This window comes from Oncorhynchus clarkii, chromosome 31, assembly GCF_045791955.1.
Source record: "Oncorhynchus clarkii lewisi isolate Uvic-CL-2024 chromosome 31, UVic_Ocla_1.0, whole genome shotgun sequence".
In the NCBI taxonomy this organism is placed as follows: domain Eukaryota; kingdom Metazoa; phylum Chordata; class Actinopteri; order Salmoniformes; family Salmonidae; genus Oncorhynchus; species Oncorhynchus clarkii.
Window position 1 is genome coordinate 32,292,320 of NC_092177.1, and position 16,374 is coordinate 32,308,693.

General features: G+C 43.2%; 2 protein-coding genes across 5 annotated transcripts; both read right to left on the reverse strand.

Annotated features, from left to right (window-relative positions):
- Window positions 1-3,281: 3,281 nt before the first annotated feature.
- Window positions 3,282-7,355, reverse strand: LOC139391092 (GTP-binding nuclear protein Ran). 3 transcript variants are annotated; one of them, XM_071138607.1, is made up of 7 exons: window positions 7,317-7,355; window positions 5,795-5,859; window positions 5,588-5,672; window positions 5,076-5,201; window positions 4,565-4,752; window positions 3,886-4,056; window positions 3,282-3,661 (listed from the first exon to the last, which is right to left on the reverse strand). In XM_071138607.1, the coding sequence occupies exons 2-7, from the start codon at window positions 5,825-5,827 to the stop codon at window positions 3,617-3,619; spliced, it is 648 nt and encodes a 215-aa protein (XP_070994708.1). In that variant the 5' UTR covers window positions 5,828-5,859; window positions 7,317-7,355; the 3' UTR covers window positions 3,282-3,616. The 3 variants fall into 3 exon arrangements, with proteins under 3 accessions (XP_070994708.1, XP_070994707.1, XP_070994709.1); XM_071138606.1 differs by having other exon boundaries at window positions 7,226-7,317; XM_071138608.1 differs by lacking the exon at window positions 7,317-7,355.
- Window positions 7,356-7,744: 389 nt separating this feature from the next.
- On the reverse strand, window positions 7,745-16,302 carry LOC139390671 (NADH-ubiquinone oxidoreductase subunit 8-like). Of its 2 annotated transcripts, none has more exons than XM_071137945.1 (7): window positions 16,222-16,302; window positions 15,404-15,458; window positions 15,250-15,318; window positions 14,996-15,085; window positions 13,193-13,365; window positions 8,342-8,470; window positions 7,745-8,187 (listed from the first exon to the last, which is right to left on the reverse strand). In XM_071137945.1, exons 2-7 carry the CDS (start codon window positions 15,441-15,443, stop codon window positions 8,056-8,058), a joined length of 633 nt encoding a protein of 210 aa, XP_070994046.1. In that variant the 5' UTR covers window positions 15,444-15,458; window positions 16,222-16,302; the 3' UTR covers window positions 7,745-8,055. The 2 variants fall into 2 exon arrangements, with proteins under 2 accessions (XP_070994046.1, XP_070994047.1); XM_071137946.1 differs by lacking the exon at window positions 16,222-16,302 and adding an exon at window positions 15,992-16,032 and having other exon boundaries at window positions 7,924-8,187.
- Window positions 16,303-16,374: the final 72 nt, after the last annotated feature.

The window sequence follows — 16,374 nt, forward strand, 5'->3', positions numbered from 1 at the left end:
CTTGCTATGTTGTTGTCTTGGGTCTCTCTTTATTTAGTGTTGTCCCTCTTGTTGTGATGTGTGTTTTGCCCTATATTTATGTTGTGTTTATTTATTTTAATCCCAGGCCCCTGTCCCCGCAGGAGGCCTTTTGGTAGGTCGTCACTGTAAATAAGAATTTGTTCTTAACTGACTTGCCTAGTTAAATAAAGGTTAAGTAAAAAATAAAATAGTGAATTCTGGGGTAAAAAAAAAAAAAACAGTGTTGCAGTAGTCTAGTGTGTGGTGCGGGAATAATGACAACTGAACCTGGGGAGCTTTGTGTACACATTGACCTTAAAAATGATCCAGATCACGGAATCCAAGCGAAACTAACTCAGATCACCTTTTGAGATGGTTTCAGTTCGGTTTGCTTCGGGGACTCTTTTGAGGAGTTAGAAATGCTTGAGTGTTCACACTGGACCAAAAATATATATAAGGAGCCTCACTGAGTTCACAAACATTGTCTGAAAGGGACCAAGAGTGAAAACACCCACATTGACAATATGATGTTCATTAGGATATTCTCGTAGAAAAAAGCCTGTACGCATCGGAATGTGCACCACGTCTTTGCGTATTTACTCACCGGTATGTGCATGCATTTGTTTGGTAAATAGGCCTACACAGGGTCGATGTTTATAGCCTATTCTGCCCCACCTCTAGTGGGACCTTACATTCACTCATTTACAGTCACACAGATGTGTAATCTATCTCTGTTAAAATCGCAGTGGTATCTAACAGTTCACAACAATACACACTAATCGAAAAGTAAAATAATGGAATTAAGAAAAATATAAATATTAGATTGAGCAATGTCGGAGTGATATTGACTAAAATATTGTAGAATATACTACTGTATATGCATATGAGATGAGTAAAGCAGTATGTAAACATTATTAAAGTGGCCAGTGATTCCAAGTCTATGTATATAGGGCAGCAACCACGAAGGTGCGTTAGCGGGTGGAAGCCGGCTAGTGACGGCTGTTTAACAGTCTAATGGCCTTGAGATAGAAGCTATTTTTCAGTCTCTCGGTCTCAGCTTTGATTAACCTGTACTGACATCGCCGCTGGATGATAGCGGGGTGAACAGGCGGTGACTCAGGTGGTTGATGTCCTTGATGATATGTTTGGTCTTCCTGTGACATCAGGTGCTGTAGGTGTCCTGGAGGGCAGGTAGTTTGCCCCGGGTGATACGTTAGGTAGATCGCTTTTGAGCGGGTGGCGCGGATAAGGAAAGGGTTTATTATGGGTGGCCCGTGAGTGATAGTTTGATAGCTTTTATATTGTTTTATTATGGCACCACCACGAATGAGAGTGGGCAAGTAGCCGTCTAGCCTCGCGCACAATACCATACTCTCTCCCTCAAAATACACACACTAAACAATTCACAGACATAACCAATCAATAATCAACACAAATCATATTAAAGTGAATTTGAGGACTGGAACGTTCGTGAATGCTGAGAATTGTTGAAATCCTGTATCGCGTCATTCTGATTGGACCACTGGCTGTTACGAGTCCACAATCAGTGAGGCTACAATCAGAGCCTTGCAGTACGGGGAATGTTGATTTCTCTAAGACGCAACAAGGCTGACACCCGGTGGTTTTTCCGACAAAACTGCAACCTAATAGAGCGTAGTGCGGGGAATAGGCCACAACAAATTATTTATATAGACATTAGAGTACTGATTGGGGGCGCCTTGTTGAAGCCACCATCTTGGCACTCCTACACCGTTGTAAAAAATATTTTTGAAGCTTTTGAAATGCATGTAATACATACTTTTATATGATATGTGAGCGCCAATATGTCCTACCGGTGGCTTCAAAGCCCATAGCATCAGCAATTAAAATAAAATGTTATTGGTCACCACATATTTTGCAGATGTTATCGCAGGTGCAGCAAAATGCTTGTTTTTTGCCCCAACATTGCAGTTATACCTAACAAAAAAAATACAAAAGCAATGTTTGAGTCCAGAATATAAATATAATGGTGTGAATAGACAGTATATGAACACAAAAAGTGTGGAGCATTAGTTATATAGGACAGCAGGTAAACGTTATTAAAGTGACTATGTACATCGGGCAGTAGTCTCTAAAGTGCAGGGTAGAGTACTGAAATCCAGGGCTAATATATTTTAGGTACTAATCTATGGATTTCACATGACTTGGCAGGGACGCAGCCATAGGTGGGCCTGGGAGAGCATAAGCCCACCCACTTGGCAAGTGAGTTTATCCCCACAAAAGGCTTTATTACAGATAGAAATACTCCAGTCTCGTCAGCAGTACGACTGGCTGCTCTCAGACGATCCCCCAGGTGAAGAAGCCGGATGTGGAGGTCCTGGGCTGGCGTGGTTAAACGCGGTTGGACTTTTGCGAAGTTCTCTAAAATGACGGAGGCAGCTCATGGTAGAGAAATGAACATTCAATAATCTGGCAACAGCTCTGGTGGACATTCCTGCAGTTAACATTTCAATTGCACACTCAAAACTTGAGACATCGGTGGCATTGTGTTGTATCATAACTGCACATTTTAGTGGCCTTTTGTCCACAGCACTGTTTAATTAGCTTCTTTACATGCCACACCGGTCAGGTGGCTGGATTATCTTGGCAAATGGGAAACGCTCAGTAACAGGTACATAAACAAATTTGTTCACAAAATTTGAGAAATAGGCTTTTTGAGCATATGGAAAATGCGACCTTTAATTTCAGCGCATGAAACCAACACATTTACATGTTGCGTTTATATTTTTGTTCAGTACATAACATTAGCCTCAAATCTGTGACCATATTTAATAAGTAGTTGCACCTCTTAATTAAACCATGGTGTTTAAAGACTCACCAGGAGTCTGCAATGAAGTCCTCCTGAGTAAACAGAATGGAATACATCTGCAGTGAGCTACATGCCCTCACATACTGGATAAGCAAAAATGCATGTTATTCCCACCAGGACATTGGGAGATATATAATTGAAATATATTGTTAAGTCATATCAAAAAGGAACCTGGGTAGGTGGTGTTTTCTTCAGAAGTTACACCACACAATACAGAGTATCAGGGTCAGAGCCCATTTCATTTCCACTCAATTATAGAAAATACAATAAAATAACTTTTCCTCATAGGGAAATTTGAATTCCAGTTTTACTTCCTGAATTGAAATTCACCCCAACCCTGCGTAATAAATCAGCTACTGGAAAGATTTGAGTCTACAATGCTCAACTTCTACCCCCAACGACATGTCAGAACAACGAATCAAAGACATGCATGTTGTATTGAGAATGTTTTTATTCAAAGTTAATTCCCCCAAGTGCTTCCGGTCAGTCGGCCTTAGCCAAGCGTGTGCCGGGTAAGGGCAGAGGGTGGTGCTTGATGATGGTGAGTTGCACATTACCATGCCAACACTAGGGCGGGTGTCTTACAATGAAACTAGAGAACCACACGACTTTACCAAGTTTGTATTTTTATCTGTTTTAAAACAGAAACAGAAAAAAGTTCCAAAATAAAAATAAATCTGCAACGGGATTTTACATTTAAAGGGGCCAAACTCCAACAACTTCCTGACACACGGGGGGGGGGGGGGGCATACATACATACATAACAGGTTAAAGGTCATCATCTTCATCTGGGAGCGCCGTTTCTGATGCAACCTGGAGAGGGGGAGCCAGAAGTGAATAACGGTTAGTGTTACGACAATACACCATTTACAAATCAGCAACATTGATGCATGTTATTATCTAGCCATTCTGATTTAATTTCCTACGGTAAGACACTGATAAGATCAGATCCTTCCGATCCAATTTAAACCGATAACACTTGACTGTCTCGACGCAGTCCATCTACCCATGCTGAGCCACTGTGCGGTTCTACTCACTTTGAGGTCATGCTCGTACTGCGCTGCGAGGGAGGGGTCCATGAGGATCTCTGGTGGGGCGAGAGCGGGCATGGCCACGAACTCCAGGTTGGGGTCTCCAATCAGCTTCCGTGCTAGCCACAGGAAGGGCTTCTCAAAGTTGTAATTACTCTTGGCAGAGATGTCGTAGTACTGAGGGAGAAGAGGGTTATAACATAACTGTGGAGAACAAGGTGTAAAATGTTTATTTACCCATTCTTTCATCAGGGCTAGTCTCAGTTTGCACAGAAACCCAGATACACTGCTATACTTACTGACTTTATTGTCCCCATGGGGAAGTTTTGTTGCAGTGTCATGCACATGTTTAAAGTGGTGTTTAAATACAAAACAAAATTGACAATACAACGTTCATAAGTGCATTCATTCAATACAACGCTCATAATATACATGCATAAATCTATTTAAAAAATTGTTTTATTGGTAAGACTGGCTTGCTGCCCTAACTGAGTAGATAGGAACATTAGCCCACACTATTTAGGAGGGATATCACGCCTGGCACAAATTATTGTCTAGTTCTGTTTTTCTTGCTGAGGGGTGCCCTATACCTGTGCCCAGAGGGGAGTATTTCAAAGCCCGGGTACAGGGGGTGGCTTGGTACAACACCACCAGTCAACAATATTAAAAAGTGTGTAATTAGTACCTGGAGGTTCTTCTTGCGATGGAATACGATGCTCTTGGCTTTGACTTTCCTGTCTTTGATGTCTACCTTGTTGCCACAGAGGACTATGGGAATGTTCTCACAGACTCGCACCAGATCACGATGCCAGTTGGGTACGTTCTTGTAGGTGACTCGGGACGTGACGTCAAACATGATGATTGCGCACTGGGCTGGAGAGCAGAAAGGAGGAGAGGAAAGAGAGAGCAGAGGAAGAAAGTACAGAAGGGGATTCAGAGAGTGAAGAGGCAAAGAAAGCAAGAGAAGGATGTAGAGGGAGTGTCACAACATGAATCTAGTCAACATAGCATCCTTACTGGAGGGGGCAGAGTTTACCCAGAATAGCTTTGTCATTCTCTACTAGACAGCCCCCCCGCAAAGCTCTGTCGGCAAGTATGTCAGTAGAGCAGGGAGTTACTTTTTAGTAACTAGGGCCCAGAGTTTTTCCTCTTGGCAAAACTTCCAGGCCAAGCAAACAAGCACTTTTATACAATACCTTGGATGTAGTAGCCATCTCGGAGCCCTCCAAACTTCTCCTGCCCGGCTGTGTCCCACACATTATATTTGATGGCCCCTCTGTTGGTGTGGAATACCAGCGGGTGCACCTCCACTCCCAGCGTGGCTGGAAAAAGGGAAAGGGGAGAGAAGAACAGAAACCCATCAGGACAGGCGAAAGAAGGGACAGATGAGAGGGAGACAAGGAGGGGTAGCGAGAAATAAGGAAGAGAAAATAGGAAGTGGGCAGAAGAGAAAGAGAGTTTAGAAACAGGTGTTTACAAGGCTGGTGCTGGAACGGTGGCTGTTGGTTTCATTCCGAGTCAATCCCTTGCTGCACACTTATCTGGTGCCTCCATGTATCCCCTCTTTCTTATGACTAAAACTCCAACAAACCATTCTACCACTACAGACTGAGTGCAAAGGCCTAAAACATGTGGATGTGTTGGTGGGTTCGCGCTATAAATGGGTGTGTTGGTGTAAGTAATTACATGCTGATGGGGAGTGACTTACCAACATATTTCTTCTCAAACTCTCCCGTCAAATGTCTTTTGACGAAAGTGGTCTTTCCCGTTCCTCCATCGCCAACCAACACAAGCTGAGAGGGTAAGAGGTTAGAAGTTGGAACACATGGGGGGAGGGGCTAGTTATCCATGACATGCTTCATGTTCTAAAACAAAATAAACAGTACATGTGTGAGATAGAAGGAAAAACCCTCACCTTGAACTGGACCTGCGGCTCTCCCTCTGCCATTGTGGAATGTGTCGTGGGTTTTTTATGTTCTCCTAAAACATAGACCGGATGGTATGGTTAGCTGCTAGTATAGTTAGCTGGCTAGCTGGATCAACTAACTAACTAGTAGTGGCTATTGAGATTGTAGTTTTGCAAAGGGGGTTCCCAAACTTTTTCCGCACTGTCCATTTCTTTTGACACCCCTTATTGGAGAGAATTTTGCTGGTTTAAATTTTGTTTTCTGCAATTCTACACATTTGCTCGTGTTTAATGTGACATTGAGTGACAAATTATAATATACATGGGCTAAAAAAACGAAATAAAGAAACCTTAGCTGACATGGGCTATTTGATCTGGACAGTTATAAATAGCGCTCTAAAGTGTGCAATGACGAAAATGACAAGATTAACTGACAATGCACTAACCAATTTCGAATCGGCACTATTACAACTTTCAAAAGCATTTTTAAAGCCTGACAGAGTTCCTTTATACAAATGTTTTCTTATTTAGGTCCCCCGCCCCACAGCGGTTTGTGAACCACTGAACTACAACAACCAAACAACCATTCGACATAGCAGCACGCGTCCAAGCTAACCAACAAGAAACCTTGGTAACTAGCTGCGCGTTTTATTCAACTAGCAACTTATTCCTAAACCTTTGCATATTTCCGGACATCTGACAAATCAGGACATTACAACGTGTAAACAATCCGATCGATAACCTAAATTCAGGCCTGTAGTTATGACTTCTAAATATAATATTAATCAGTTCGGGTGATGTCACGTTAGTTAGCTAGCCAGCACAGCATGCAGTCTAAACGCCGAGGATGGCTAGCTAGCACAGCATGCAGTCTAAACGCCGAGGATGGCTAGCTAGCACAGCATGCAGTCTAAACGCCGAGGATGGCTAGTTAGCACAGCATGCAGTCTAAACGCCGAGGATGGCTAGCTAGCACAGCATGCAGTCTAAACGCCGAGGATGGCTAGCTAGCACAGCATGCAGTCTAAACGCCGAGGACGGCTAGCTAGCGCGTACGTTAGCTAGTTAGCGTTTGAGTGCGCCATTCAGCAGGCTGCCGCACTTTTCTAGTTTCGGCTGGAACAATGTCTGTGCAGCACAATCTGTTCTCTGGCTAGTTCACAGTCTAAGTAATGGTTCTGTTATGTAACAAATTAACCCTGCACAAAACTGCTACAATCTGATCTTTAATATGGACAATAACAATATAACGAAACATCCTCAATCAAATCTATAAACGAAACAATAAATTAAAGTTGCCATCTAACGCTAGCTAGCATTTCGCTACTGGAGCTACTCACAAAGCTAACGTGGTCTTAGAAATCAATAAAACTGTCTAACAACTTCGCTTATTGCCAAAATAATTACTTAACTGAAGGTATAAATACACCAATAACGCACTTTGGTGTCTCTGATTGTCCCAATTTTGATTCACAATGATTACAAATTGAATTAAGACTAGCATCACATCAGGAAAAATGTTCAGACTCACCCGGCGTTGAAACGAAGCGGAAAAGAGTAAATGGCTGCGTCCGCGGGAGATTCAGCTACGACCTGAGTCCGTTTCCGCTCATATCACGTGATCAACGCCAGCGATAAAACTGTTTTTGTTGCAACAATTGAGATATTAAAAACGTTGCGACTCTCAGTGATATACACGTAGGTAGTAAAGCGTTATGGTGGTTTAAAAACAAATTATGAACGTTTTGTAAAATGTAACATGCATGTTTTTTTGTTGTTGCCATGGTTGCTTTTTCCCCCCAGTAATTTCTTCTGCAATTTGGCCATATGATTTCTAGACAATGGAAGAGTGCAAGCTATAATATTTGTATTCAAACTATGCCAACCCATCTCTTTCTAATCTTCATTCAATCACACATGTACTTCATGCCCAAATCAGTATGAAAAAGTACAAACAGGAGGCCTTCAGAACACAATTTATTTTCTTCTTACAAATAAGCTACAGTTATTATAATGCTTATTCAAAATCTCATATGACAACATTTGCATGAGGTATACACTTAAATCAAATAGTGATTAATGCAAATGTGTGCGCTTTTGCTTTTACACTTGTGCGTGTTTATTTGACTTTGACTGGCTCTATGTTAAAAGTATGATCTATTGCGTAGTTGGTGTATTATTAATTGACATAGGATTGTCTTAGTGTTTACATCATGCATAGTATAGGTAGTTAGCCAGTATGATGGTGGTTGGTGTGCCAGTATGATGGTCTATCTATAGAGGTAGTCTGCCTGTATGTTGGCAGCAATCTCCGACTCCCACTGATCTCCATTGTTCAGCAGCTTCTCTTTGTTGTACAGCAACTCCTCGTGGGTCTCCGTAGCAAACTCAAAGTTTGGACCCTGAAGGACATGAAAAAGTGAAATAAGTCCAGAAACCCTTAACCCTAGAATACACCAGAAGTTGGAGAATATGCAAATGAAAGTTCTGTTCTCTTATGACCAAAGCCACTAGAATTTGACAAGCGGTGAGTGTGTGAGATTTCCAGCTGTTCACCTCCACAATAGCATCAACAGGGCAGGCCTCCTGGCAGAAGCCACAGTAGATGCACTTGGTCATGTCAATGTCGTAGCGAGTGGTTCTTCTGCTGCCGTCTGCACGAGTCTCAGCCTCAATGGTAATGGCCTGGGGCAGACAGGGGGCAGCAGAGAGAGGACAGAATGAGCAGGCAGAGGGAAATAAACTATGTCAGTGTCCGAATACCAATACCGTCGTACTAAATAATATAAAAACAGAAAGTGTAATAATATGTGAAATATCCAAAACAGTACTCAAGATTGCGTCATCTAATGCGCGATTACGTTGACTCCCGCCATTTGTTCATTGTAGAACAGCGCGTCAATTTATCTGATTATCAGCTGTTGTCAAACACGTGCGTCGGAAAAGACAAGTGAATTCTACTAGATCGAACGTGAAAATGAGTATTCAGTTTAAGTATGTAGTAAGCTGCTATGGGTATTCGGACACAACCAGTGTGTACCCTATGAGCTGTGCAGTGGGTATTCAATTACCTTACCGGGGGAGGTAACTGTAGGGGTTACCTGGTTGGTGTACCATTGCATAGTAAAGTATATGAAGTTACCGATACCCTGGATAGTGTTATGGACTGCAGGTACACTACATGACTAAAAGTATGTGGACACCTGCTCGTCAAACATCTCATTACAAAATCCTGGGCATTAAATATGGAGTTGGTCCCCCCTTAGCTGCTTTAACATCCTCCACTCTTCTGGGAAGGCTTTCCACTAGCTGATGGAACATTGCTGCGGGGACTTGCTTCTATTCAGCCACAAGTGCATTAGTGAAGTCGGGCATTGATATTGGGTGATTACGCCTGGCTCACAGTCGGCGTTCCAATTCCTCCCAAAGGTGTTCGATGGGATTGAGGTCAGGGCTCTGTGCAGGCCAGTCAAGTTCTTCCACACCAATCTCGACAAACCATTTCTGTATGGACCTCACTTTTTGCACTGGGGTATTGTCATGCTGAAACAGGGAAGAGCCTTCCCAAAACTGTTGCCACAAAGTTGGAAGTACAGGATCATCTTGAATGTCATTGCATGCTGTAGTGTTAAGATTTCCCTTCACTGGAACTAAGGGGCCTAGCCCGAACCATGAAAAAAAGCCCAGACCATTATTCCTCCTCCACCAAACTTTACAGTTGGCACTATGCATTGATGCAGGTGGCGTTCTCCTGGCATCCACCAAACCCAGATTTGTCTGTCGGACTGCCAGATGGTGAAGCGTGATTCATTACTCCTGAGAACGCGTTTCCACTGATCCAGAATCCAATGGCGGCAAGCTTAACACCACTCTAGCCAATGCTTGGCATTGCACATGGTGATCTTAGGCTTGTGTGCAGCTGCTCGGTCATGGAAACCCATTTCATCGAGCTACCGATAAACAATTATTGTGTGGTTTTATCAACGATAAACCAAGTTCATACATGTAGATAGATAGCTAAAGAAAGATATGGCCGGAAGAACCAAAACGTGCACCCAGAACTGAGTTTGGGAAACGGTGGAACGGAGATGGCGGACACTGAGGTTTTGTTTGAAATGGCTAGTGAGTCGAGTGAAGCTAATAGTACAGAAAGTGAGAATGAGTGGGCTACGGTGACAAAGAAAAAAAGGGAAACAAAAGAAGTAAAGCTGTTGGAAAATAGGAAAACATTTTCTTTGGTCGGAGTCAGGGTTTTGGATCAATGATACTTGGGAAATCCGTGTAACATCCCCAGGAACATCTGGAATGTGTTGGAAGAAAGTGTGGAGTCAGTGAGAGTCACAAGACGTGGTCTTATTTTGATTTTTTGTGTGTCTGCGGAGCAGAACAAGCGTGTTTTAAGACTCATAATGATATCGGACTGGAATGTTTCCTGTATGGATTTTCGTTGCAGGGAGCCTATCAAGGGGGATATTTCTGCGGTGGCTCAAGAAAAAAATGCAGAGGATATAACTGAAGACATCGATGGAGTGGTTGGTGCTCGTCGATTGAGGTGAGGTGGACGGAGAAAAGAAGTTCACTTCATCCATGCTACTGTTCTTTGAGGAAGAGTCCCTCCCTTCACATCTAAAGTTAGGATTCATGGTATACCCTGTAAGAGCTTCTGTGCACAAGCCCCTTCAGTGTCATACACATAAAAGATTTGGTCATGTGTCAAGTGTGTGCAGAAGGGAAAAAATATTGTATGCCAGATGAAGGGAAATGCTGCAACTGTGGAGGTGAACGTGTGCCTGAATTCTTGGAATGCCCTGTTAGGGTGAAGGAGAATGAGGTGGCACGGGAAAGGCGTGTCCAGCATGTCTCCTATCTGGCGGCGGTGAGAATATTGGAAGGAACAAGTGGCAGGGAAGAAGCAATGGCAGTAAGAGCCACCAAGACCAGTGAATGTTTCTCATCAACCCGAGAGATAGTGAAATGCCACATGTTAAAAAAAGGTGGACTTGGTGGAATTTATTGCAAGGATCATAAACTGTACAGCACAAGCAGAGAAATCGAAGAAAATTGGAATCATTGTGAATGCCGCTGAATGTTTTTTGGGTCTTCACGATTTCATAGCCGAGGCAGTGCAAGAAATCCCGTCGGTGAATGTAACCCCATCACAGGCCCCTGAGGCTGTGTAGGGATGTATTTTGAAGTGGACTGTGAATGAAGAAGTATGATGTTTTTTGTATGTCGTTGTATTCCACTTTCCAGGAATGTTTTTTGTTTGTTTCTTATTCAATACCCTGTCCAGCTGGTGGAGGTAATGCACCATTAACATTGGATGCCAACCGCTGTTAAACCCCATCGAATAAGAAGAACAATTCTTGTGCTGATGTTGCTTCCAGAGTCAGTTTGGAACTCGGTAGTGAGTGTTGCAACCGAGGACAGACAATTTTTACCCGCTTCAGCGATCCTGTTCTGTGAGGTCTACCACTTCGCGGCTAAGCCATTGTTGCTCCTTGACGTTTCCACATGTTACAATAACAGGACTTACAGTTGACCGGGGCAGCTCTAGTAGGGCAGAAATTTGACGAACTGACTTGTTGGAAAGGTGGCATCCTATGACGGTGCCACATTGAAAGTCACTGAGCTCATCAGTAATGCCGCTCTATTGCCAATGTTTGTCTATGGAGAATGCATGTGTGCTCGATTTTCTACACCTGTCAGAAACGGGTGTGGCTGAAATAGCCAAATACACTAATTTGAAGGGTTGTCCGCATACTTTTGTATATACAGTGACTTCGGAAAGTATTCAGACCCCTTGACTTTTTCCACATTCTGTTACATTACAGCCTTGTTCTAAAATGGATGAACAAAAATAGAAAATCCTCAATCTACACATAATACCCCATAATGACAAAGTAAAAACAGGTTTTTAGACATAAATACCTTATTTACATATGCCACTCGAAATTAAGCTCAGGTGCATCCTATTCCCATTGATCATCCTTAAGATGTTTCTACAACTTGATTGCTGTCCACCTGTGGTAAATTCAATTGATTTCATAAGGTCCCACAGTTGACAGTGCATGTCAGAGCAAAACCCAAGCCATGAGGTCAAAGGAATTGTCCGTAGAACTCCGAGACAGGATTGCGTTGAGGAAGGTTACTAAAAAATGTCTGCAGCATTGAAGAGTCCCAAGAACACAGTGGCCTCCATCATTCTTAAATGGAAGAAGTTTGGAACCACCAAGACTATTCCTAGAGCTGGCCACCCGGCCAAACTGAGCAATTGGGGTAGAAGAGCCTTGGTCAGGGAGGTGACCAAGAACCCGATGGTCACTCTGACAGAACTCTAGCGTTCCTCTGTGGACATGGGAGAACCTTCCAGAAGGACAACCATCTCTGCAACACTCCACCAATCAGGCCTTTATGGTAGAGTTGCCAGACTGAAGCCACTTCTCAGTAAAAGGCAGATGACAGCCCGCTTGGAGTTTGCCAAAAGGAACCTAAAGACTTTCAGACCATGAGAAACAAGATTCTCTGGTCTGATGAAACCAAGATTGAACTATTTGGCCTGAATGCCAAGCGTCACGTCTGGAGGAACCCTGGCACCATCCCTACAGTGAAGCATGGTGGTGGCAGCATCATGCTGTGGGGATGTTTTTGAGCGGCGGGGACTGGGAGACTAGTCAGGTTCGAGGCACAGATGAACGGAGCTAAGTACAGAAAGATCGATGAAAACCTGCTCCAGAGCACTCGGGAGTTCAGATTGGGGCGAAGTTTCACTTTCCAACAGGACAACAACCCTAAGCACACAGCCAAAACAACACAGGAGTAGCTTCGGGACAAGTCTCTGAATTTCCTTGAGTGGCCCAGCCAGAGCCCGGACTTGAACCCGATCAAACATCTCTGGAGGGAACTGAAAATAGCTGTGCAGCGACGCTCCCCATCCAACCAGACAGAGCTTGAGAGGATCTGCAGAGAGGAATGGGAGAAACTCCCCAAATACAGGTGTGCCAAACTTGTAGCATCATACCCAAGAAGACTTGAGGCTGTAATCGCTGCCAAAGGTGCTTCAACAAAGTACTGAGTAAAGGGTCTTAATACTTAATACTTATGCAAATGTGATATTTAAGTTAATTTTTATAAATGAGTAAAAATCTGTTTTTGCTTTGTCATTATGGGGTATTGTGTGTCAATTGATGGATGGAAAAAAACTATGTAATCAATTTTAGAATAAGGCTGTAACCTATTGCAATGTGGAAAAAGTCAAGGGGTCTGAATACTTTACGAAGGCAAGCAGGTATTAATGATGCATATGCCTACATACAGTAGTTTGTAGTACTAGTGAGTATAGTGGCCAGGGCATTGAGGGCAGTGTAGTGCTTTACCAGTGTGTTTATGTGGGTGTATATGGGTCACCTGGGCAGGGCAGACAGCCTCACACAGCTTGCAGGCGATACAGCGCTCCTCTCCATTGGGGTACCGGCGCAGAGCGTGTTCACCACGGAAACGAGGAGACAGGGGACCCTTCTCAAACGGGTAGTTGATGGTAGCGGGCTCGCGGAATAGGTAACTCATAGTCATCCCCAATCCTGGAGGAGTGTGTGGGAAAGACAGGTAAAGAAATGTTACTTAAGGTGTGTGTGTGTGCGCATCACTGGAGTACCGCAAGGCCCACGAGCTCTGGGGTCCCATTCGTCTGTCATCGATGTCTATTTTATTTGACTTAATAAATCATTTTGACAGTAACCCTCCAAAAAGTCATTCATAAACCTTTTCCATATATACTAGGAAGCTAAGCGTTTGTTTCTTGGGCTTCAGGAATGTGGCTGAAAAAAGTGAATGAGGGGGAGCTTACTCAGGTAGTTCTTTGTGGTTTTTAGTTTAGAAAACAAAAATCTCTGCAGAAGCGACAGTTACAGGGATGGTAAAAACAGCTATATTTATGTAGCAACGTCAGGAAAACTGTGAAGGGAGTTGTGCTTCAAAATGAGCAAGTTTGTAACATCTTCAATTGAGCCTCTCATTCTTAATTGCCAGCCTCAACGCGTTAAGGAAAGAGATTAACTGTCGCCTACAGGAAGCCCTGGGGACAGGTCATTTGGATACTGGACAGACGATAAATTGCCAGATGCAAACAGATTATCGTCTTTAACAGACAACACTTCTTGAGGGCTTGAACAAAAGATAGCGGTTTACGTTTTTGTTCATACATGGTGAACCAGCGTTTGAGTTGTGTGGTTGCAATATCAACTGTCTCTTATCTCTGGTCTATCTTGGCATGCATCATTCAAGACTGCGTTTAAATTGTGTGCAGCACAATGGACATATAACGCACAATGTCTCAGGAAAGACTGTCTGGGTTGGTAATACTCACTATAGAAAACAGTCAGGCTCCCAACCTGGACCTACAGCCCGTGGCGAAAACATTTGCACACAAAAAAGGAAGCCTTCAGGACACCAGGGGAGTCTCTTAATTCACCTTGAATATTGCAGTCCATTCGTGTAGGCTACTAGCCAGACAAAATCTGCCCAGTTCAACAATAAATAGTGGCTGAATTTATCCTCAAGACAACTACTTTTTCCTCATTGTTAGGCTATTTGATGTGAATTTTTATAAAAAGCTAAATACGGTATATAGCTATAGATAGTACACTGCATAATGAAACAAACCCTAATAAGCTAGTGTTTTGAGAGTGGACTGACTATTATTTGGTATTAATAGACTTGTTATACGCACAACTTTTTACCCAAGCTGGGTGAGAGAGTGAGGATGGCTCATCTCATGCAGGCTCTGGTAACCTATACAGGACAGTTGTATATTCCCCCCCAAAATTAATTGGTAGCTGATTAGTATGCTGTTGCATCAAACATTTATTTTACAATCTGCAATGTTTGAATGTCCAACTTTAATTGCATTATTGCTGCCAACCAGCAGTCTAAAAATAGCAGCATTGCGACACTGTGTATAGCTTTGTGAAATGTTAGGCTTAACATGAGAAAATGCCGACCAAATAGGCCTACCAATACACATTAATCCATTAGCTAAAGCTAAGCTAAACCCTGGCACCCCAGAAAACCTATCAATGTTTGCAGCCGCATAGACATGTCACAATTTCAGCACCATGGACAGTGGTCGGTAGAGTCTGTACTTTGATTTGTATTTTTATTTTAGAGGGGGGGACTCCAGAGAAACTGTGTTATTCAAGTGGTGTGTGTCACCTCTGAAGAGCTCGGTCCACAGGAGAGTCTGAGCAGCTCGGTCTGTGATGGACCTCATATCAAGAGGAAGTTCCTTGGCATTCACATACTCTATACACACACACACACACACACAGAGAAAGGAGAACAAGATGAGAGCGAGAGGAGAACAAGAGAGGACAAAGAAGAGAACAAGAGATGAGAGAGGCAGCTATGAAGCCAAATCAAATTCATTGTTATGGGTACTACTGAATATCAACATTTGTGTTACTTACTGTACATCCCTCTCTGCACACTGAGGCTGAAGTGTCGAACCAAACCGGGGCTGATAACTCCAAAGGTGCCTACCAAATAAACAGAATAGACAGTGACACATGTAAGCCCCCCCCCCCAATGATAGCAATTTGATTTACAGGTGTCTAGTCTTACCTGGCCTGGGGCAGTAAAGCAAACGCACTGCAGTAGACATCGAAGCAAGAAGAAACTGGAGAGAGAGAGATATGGACCATTTGTTGAATAGTTGGTCAATGAGGCAAATAGGCAAAATTGTGGATTCCTGATCCCACATGTCCAACAGCAGAAACAACCTTTCTCTCTGCCCCTACGTGACCTCCAGTGAGCACATCCTAAACACAAACCTCTTCGAGAGTGTATGTAAGGTGGTGAACAGATTGTCAGGCAGCTGCTTTACCCTGCACTTTCCTAATCTCCCATCCCCAATCTGGCTTTTCGGCGACGTCACAGGTCACACAAAGGCGCCATGCATAAGCACTTTCACAGCCAATCACACTGACCTTACAAATAAATACTGCAGGCTACCGTACAATTGTAGCCCCCCAACATGTACAATGTATAGGCTACAACTGTAGGAAGACGTTGTCACTAGCAAAGAAAGTTGAAAGACAAAGCGTGCAGTTTCTCGTAAATCCCGAATAGTTTATAACTTTAACTAGGCTGTTTTGATAAATAAACCTTGAGGAAAAACGGTTATATTTAAAACTCTGAATAATAACTCACTATCGACAGTAGGCTATCCGAGCTGTCTGGACCATATGATGGTGAAGCTGTTCAGGCAACAATAATTACATGCTGCGCACTTAAATACCGCTGTCCAGACCGGACCGTTTACTTCGCAAGTATTCTAAGCACTGTAATTGAAAATGCAGGAATACCGATTCAAAATCAAAATAAACATGTCAAATTACATATTTGTTTAAAAAAACAGCATCAAACATTGTGAAACATACCTGCTCCCACAACCTGTGATAACAGACGCAAGGGACAACGGTCTATGCACTTGCACTGTTGCTCCGAGAGGAGGGGAACTCAGACGAGGCTTGTGAAACAGCAGTGTACTGTAGACCTGGGTAGACATAGTCGCCATTTTGAATGTGGCAAAG

Bases quoted from the DNA above. Each gene is read 5' to 3' on its own strand.
- LOC139391092 (XM_071138606.1), bottom strand. From the start codon at position 7,289: ATGCTAGTCTTAATTCAATTTGTAATCATTGTGAATCAAAATTGGGAC. The intron at 4,753-5,075 runs GTATTGTATAAA...TCTGCTCTCCAG, and splicing joins AGATGGCTACTACATCCAAG to CCCAGTGCGCAATCATCATG. The intron at 3,662-3,885 runs GTGAGTAGAACC...CCCCCTCTCCAG, and splicing joins AGTACGAGCATGACCTCAAA to GTTGCATCAGAAACGGCGCT.
- LOC139390671 (XM_071137945.1), bottom strand. From the start codon at position 15,443: ATGTCTACTGCAGTGCGTTTGCTTTACTGCCCCAGGCCAG. The intron at 15,086-15,249 runs GTAAGTAACACA...GTGTGTGTATAG, and splicing joins TGTGCAGAGAGGGATGTACA to AGTATGTGAATGCCAAGGAA. The intron at 8,471-13,192 runs GTGACCCATATA...TGTCTGCCCCAG, and splicing joins AGGCTGTCTGCCCTGCCCAG to GCCATTACCATTGAGGCTGA.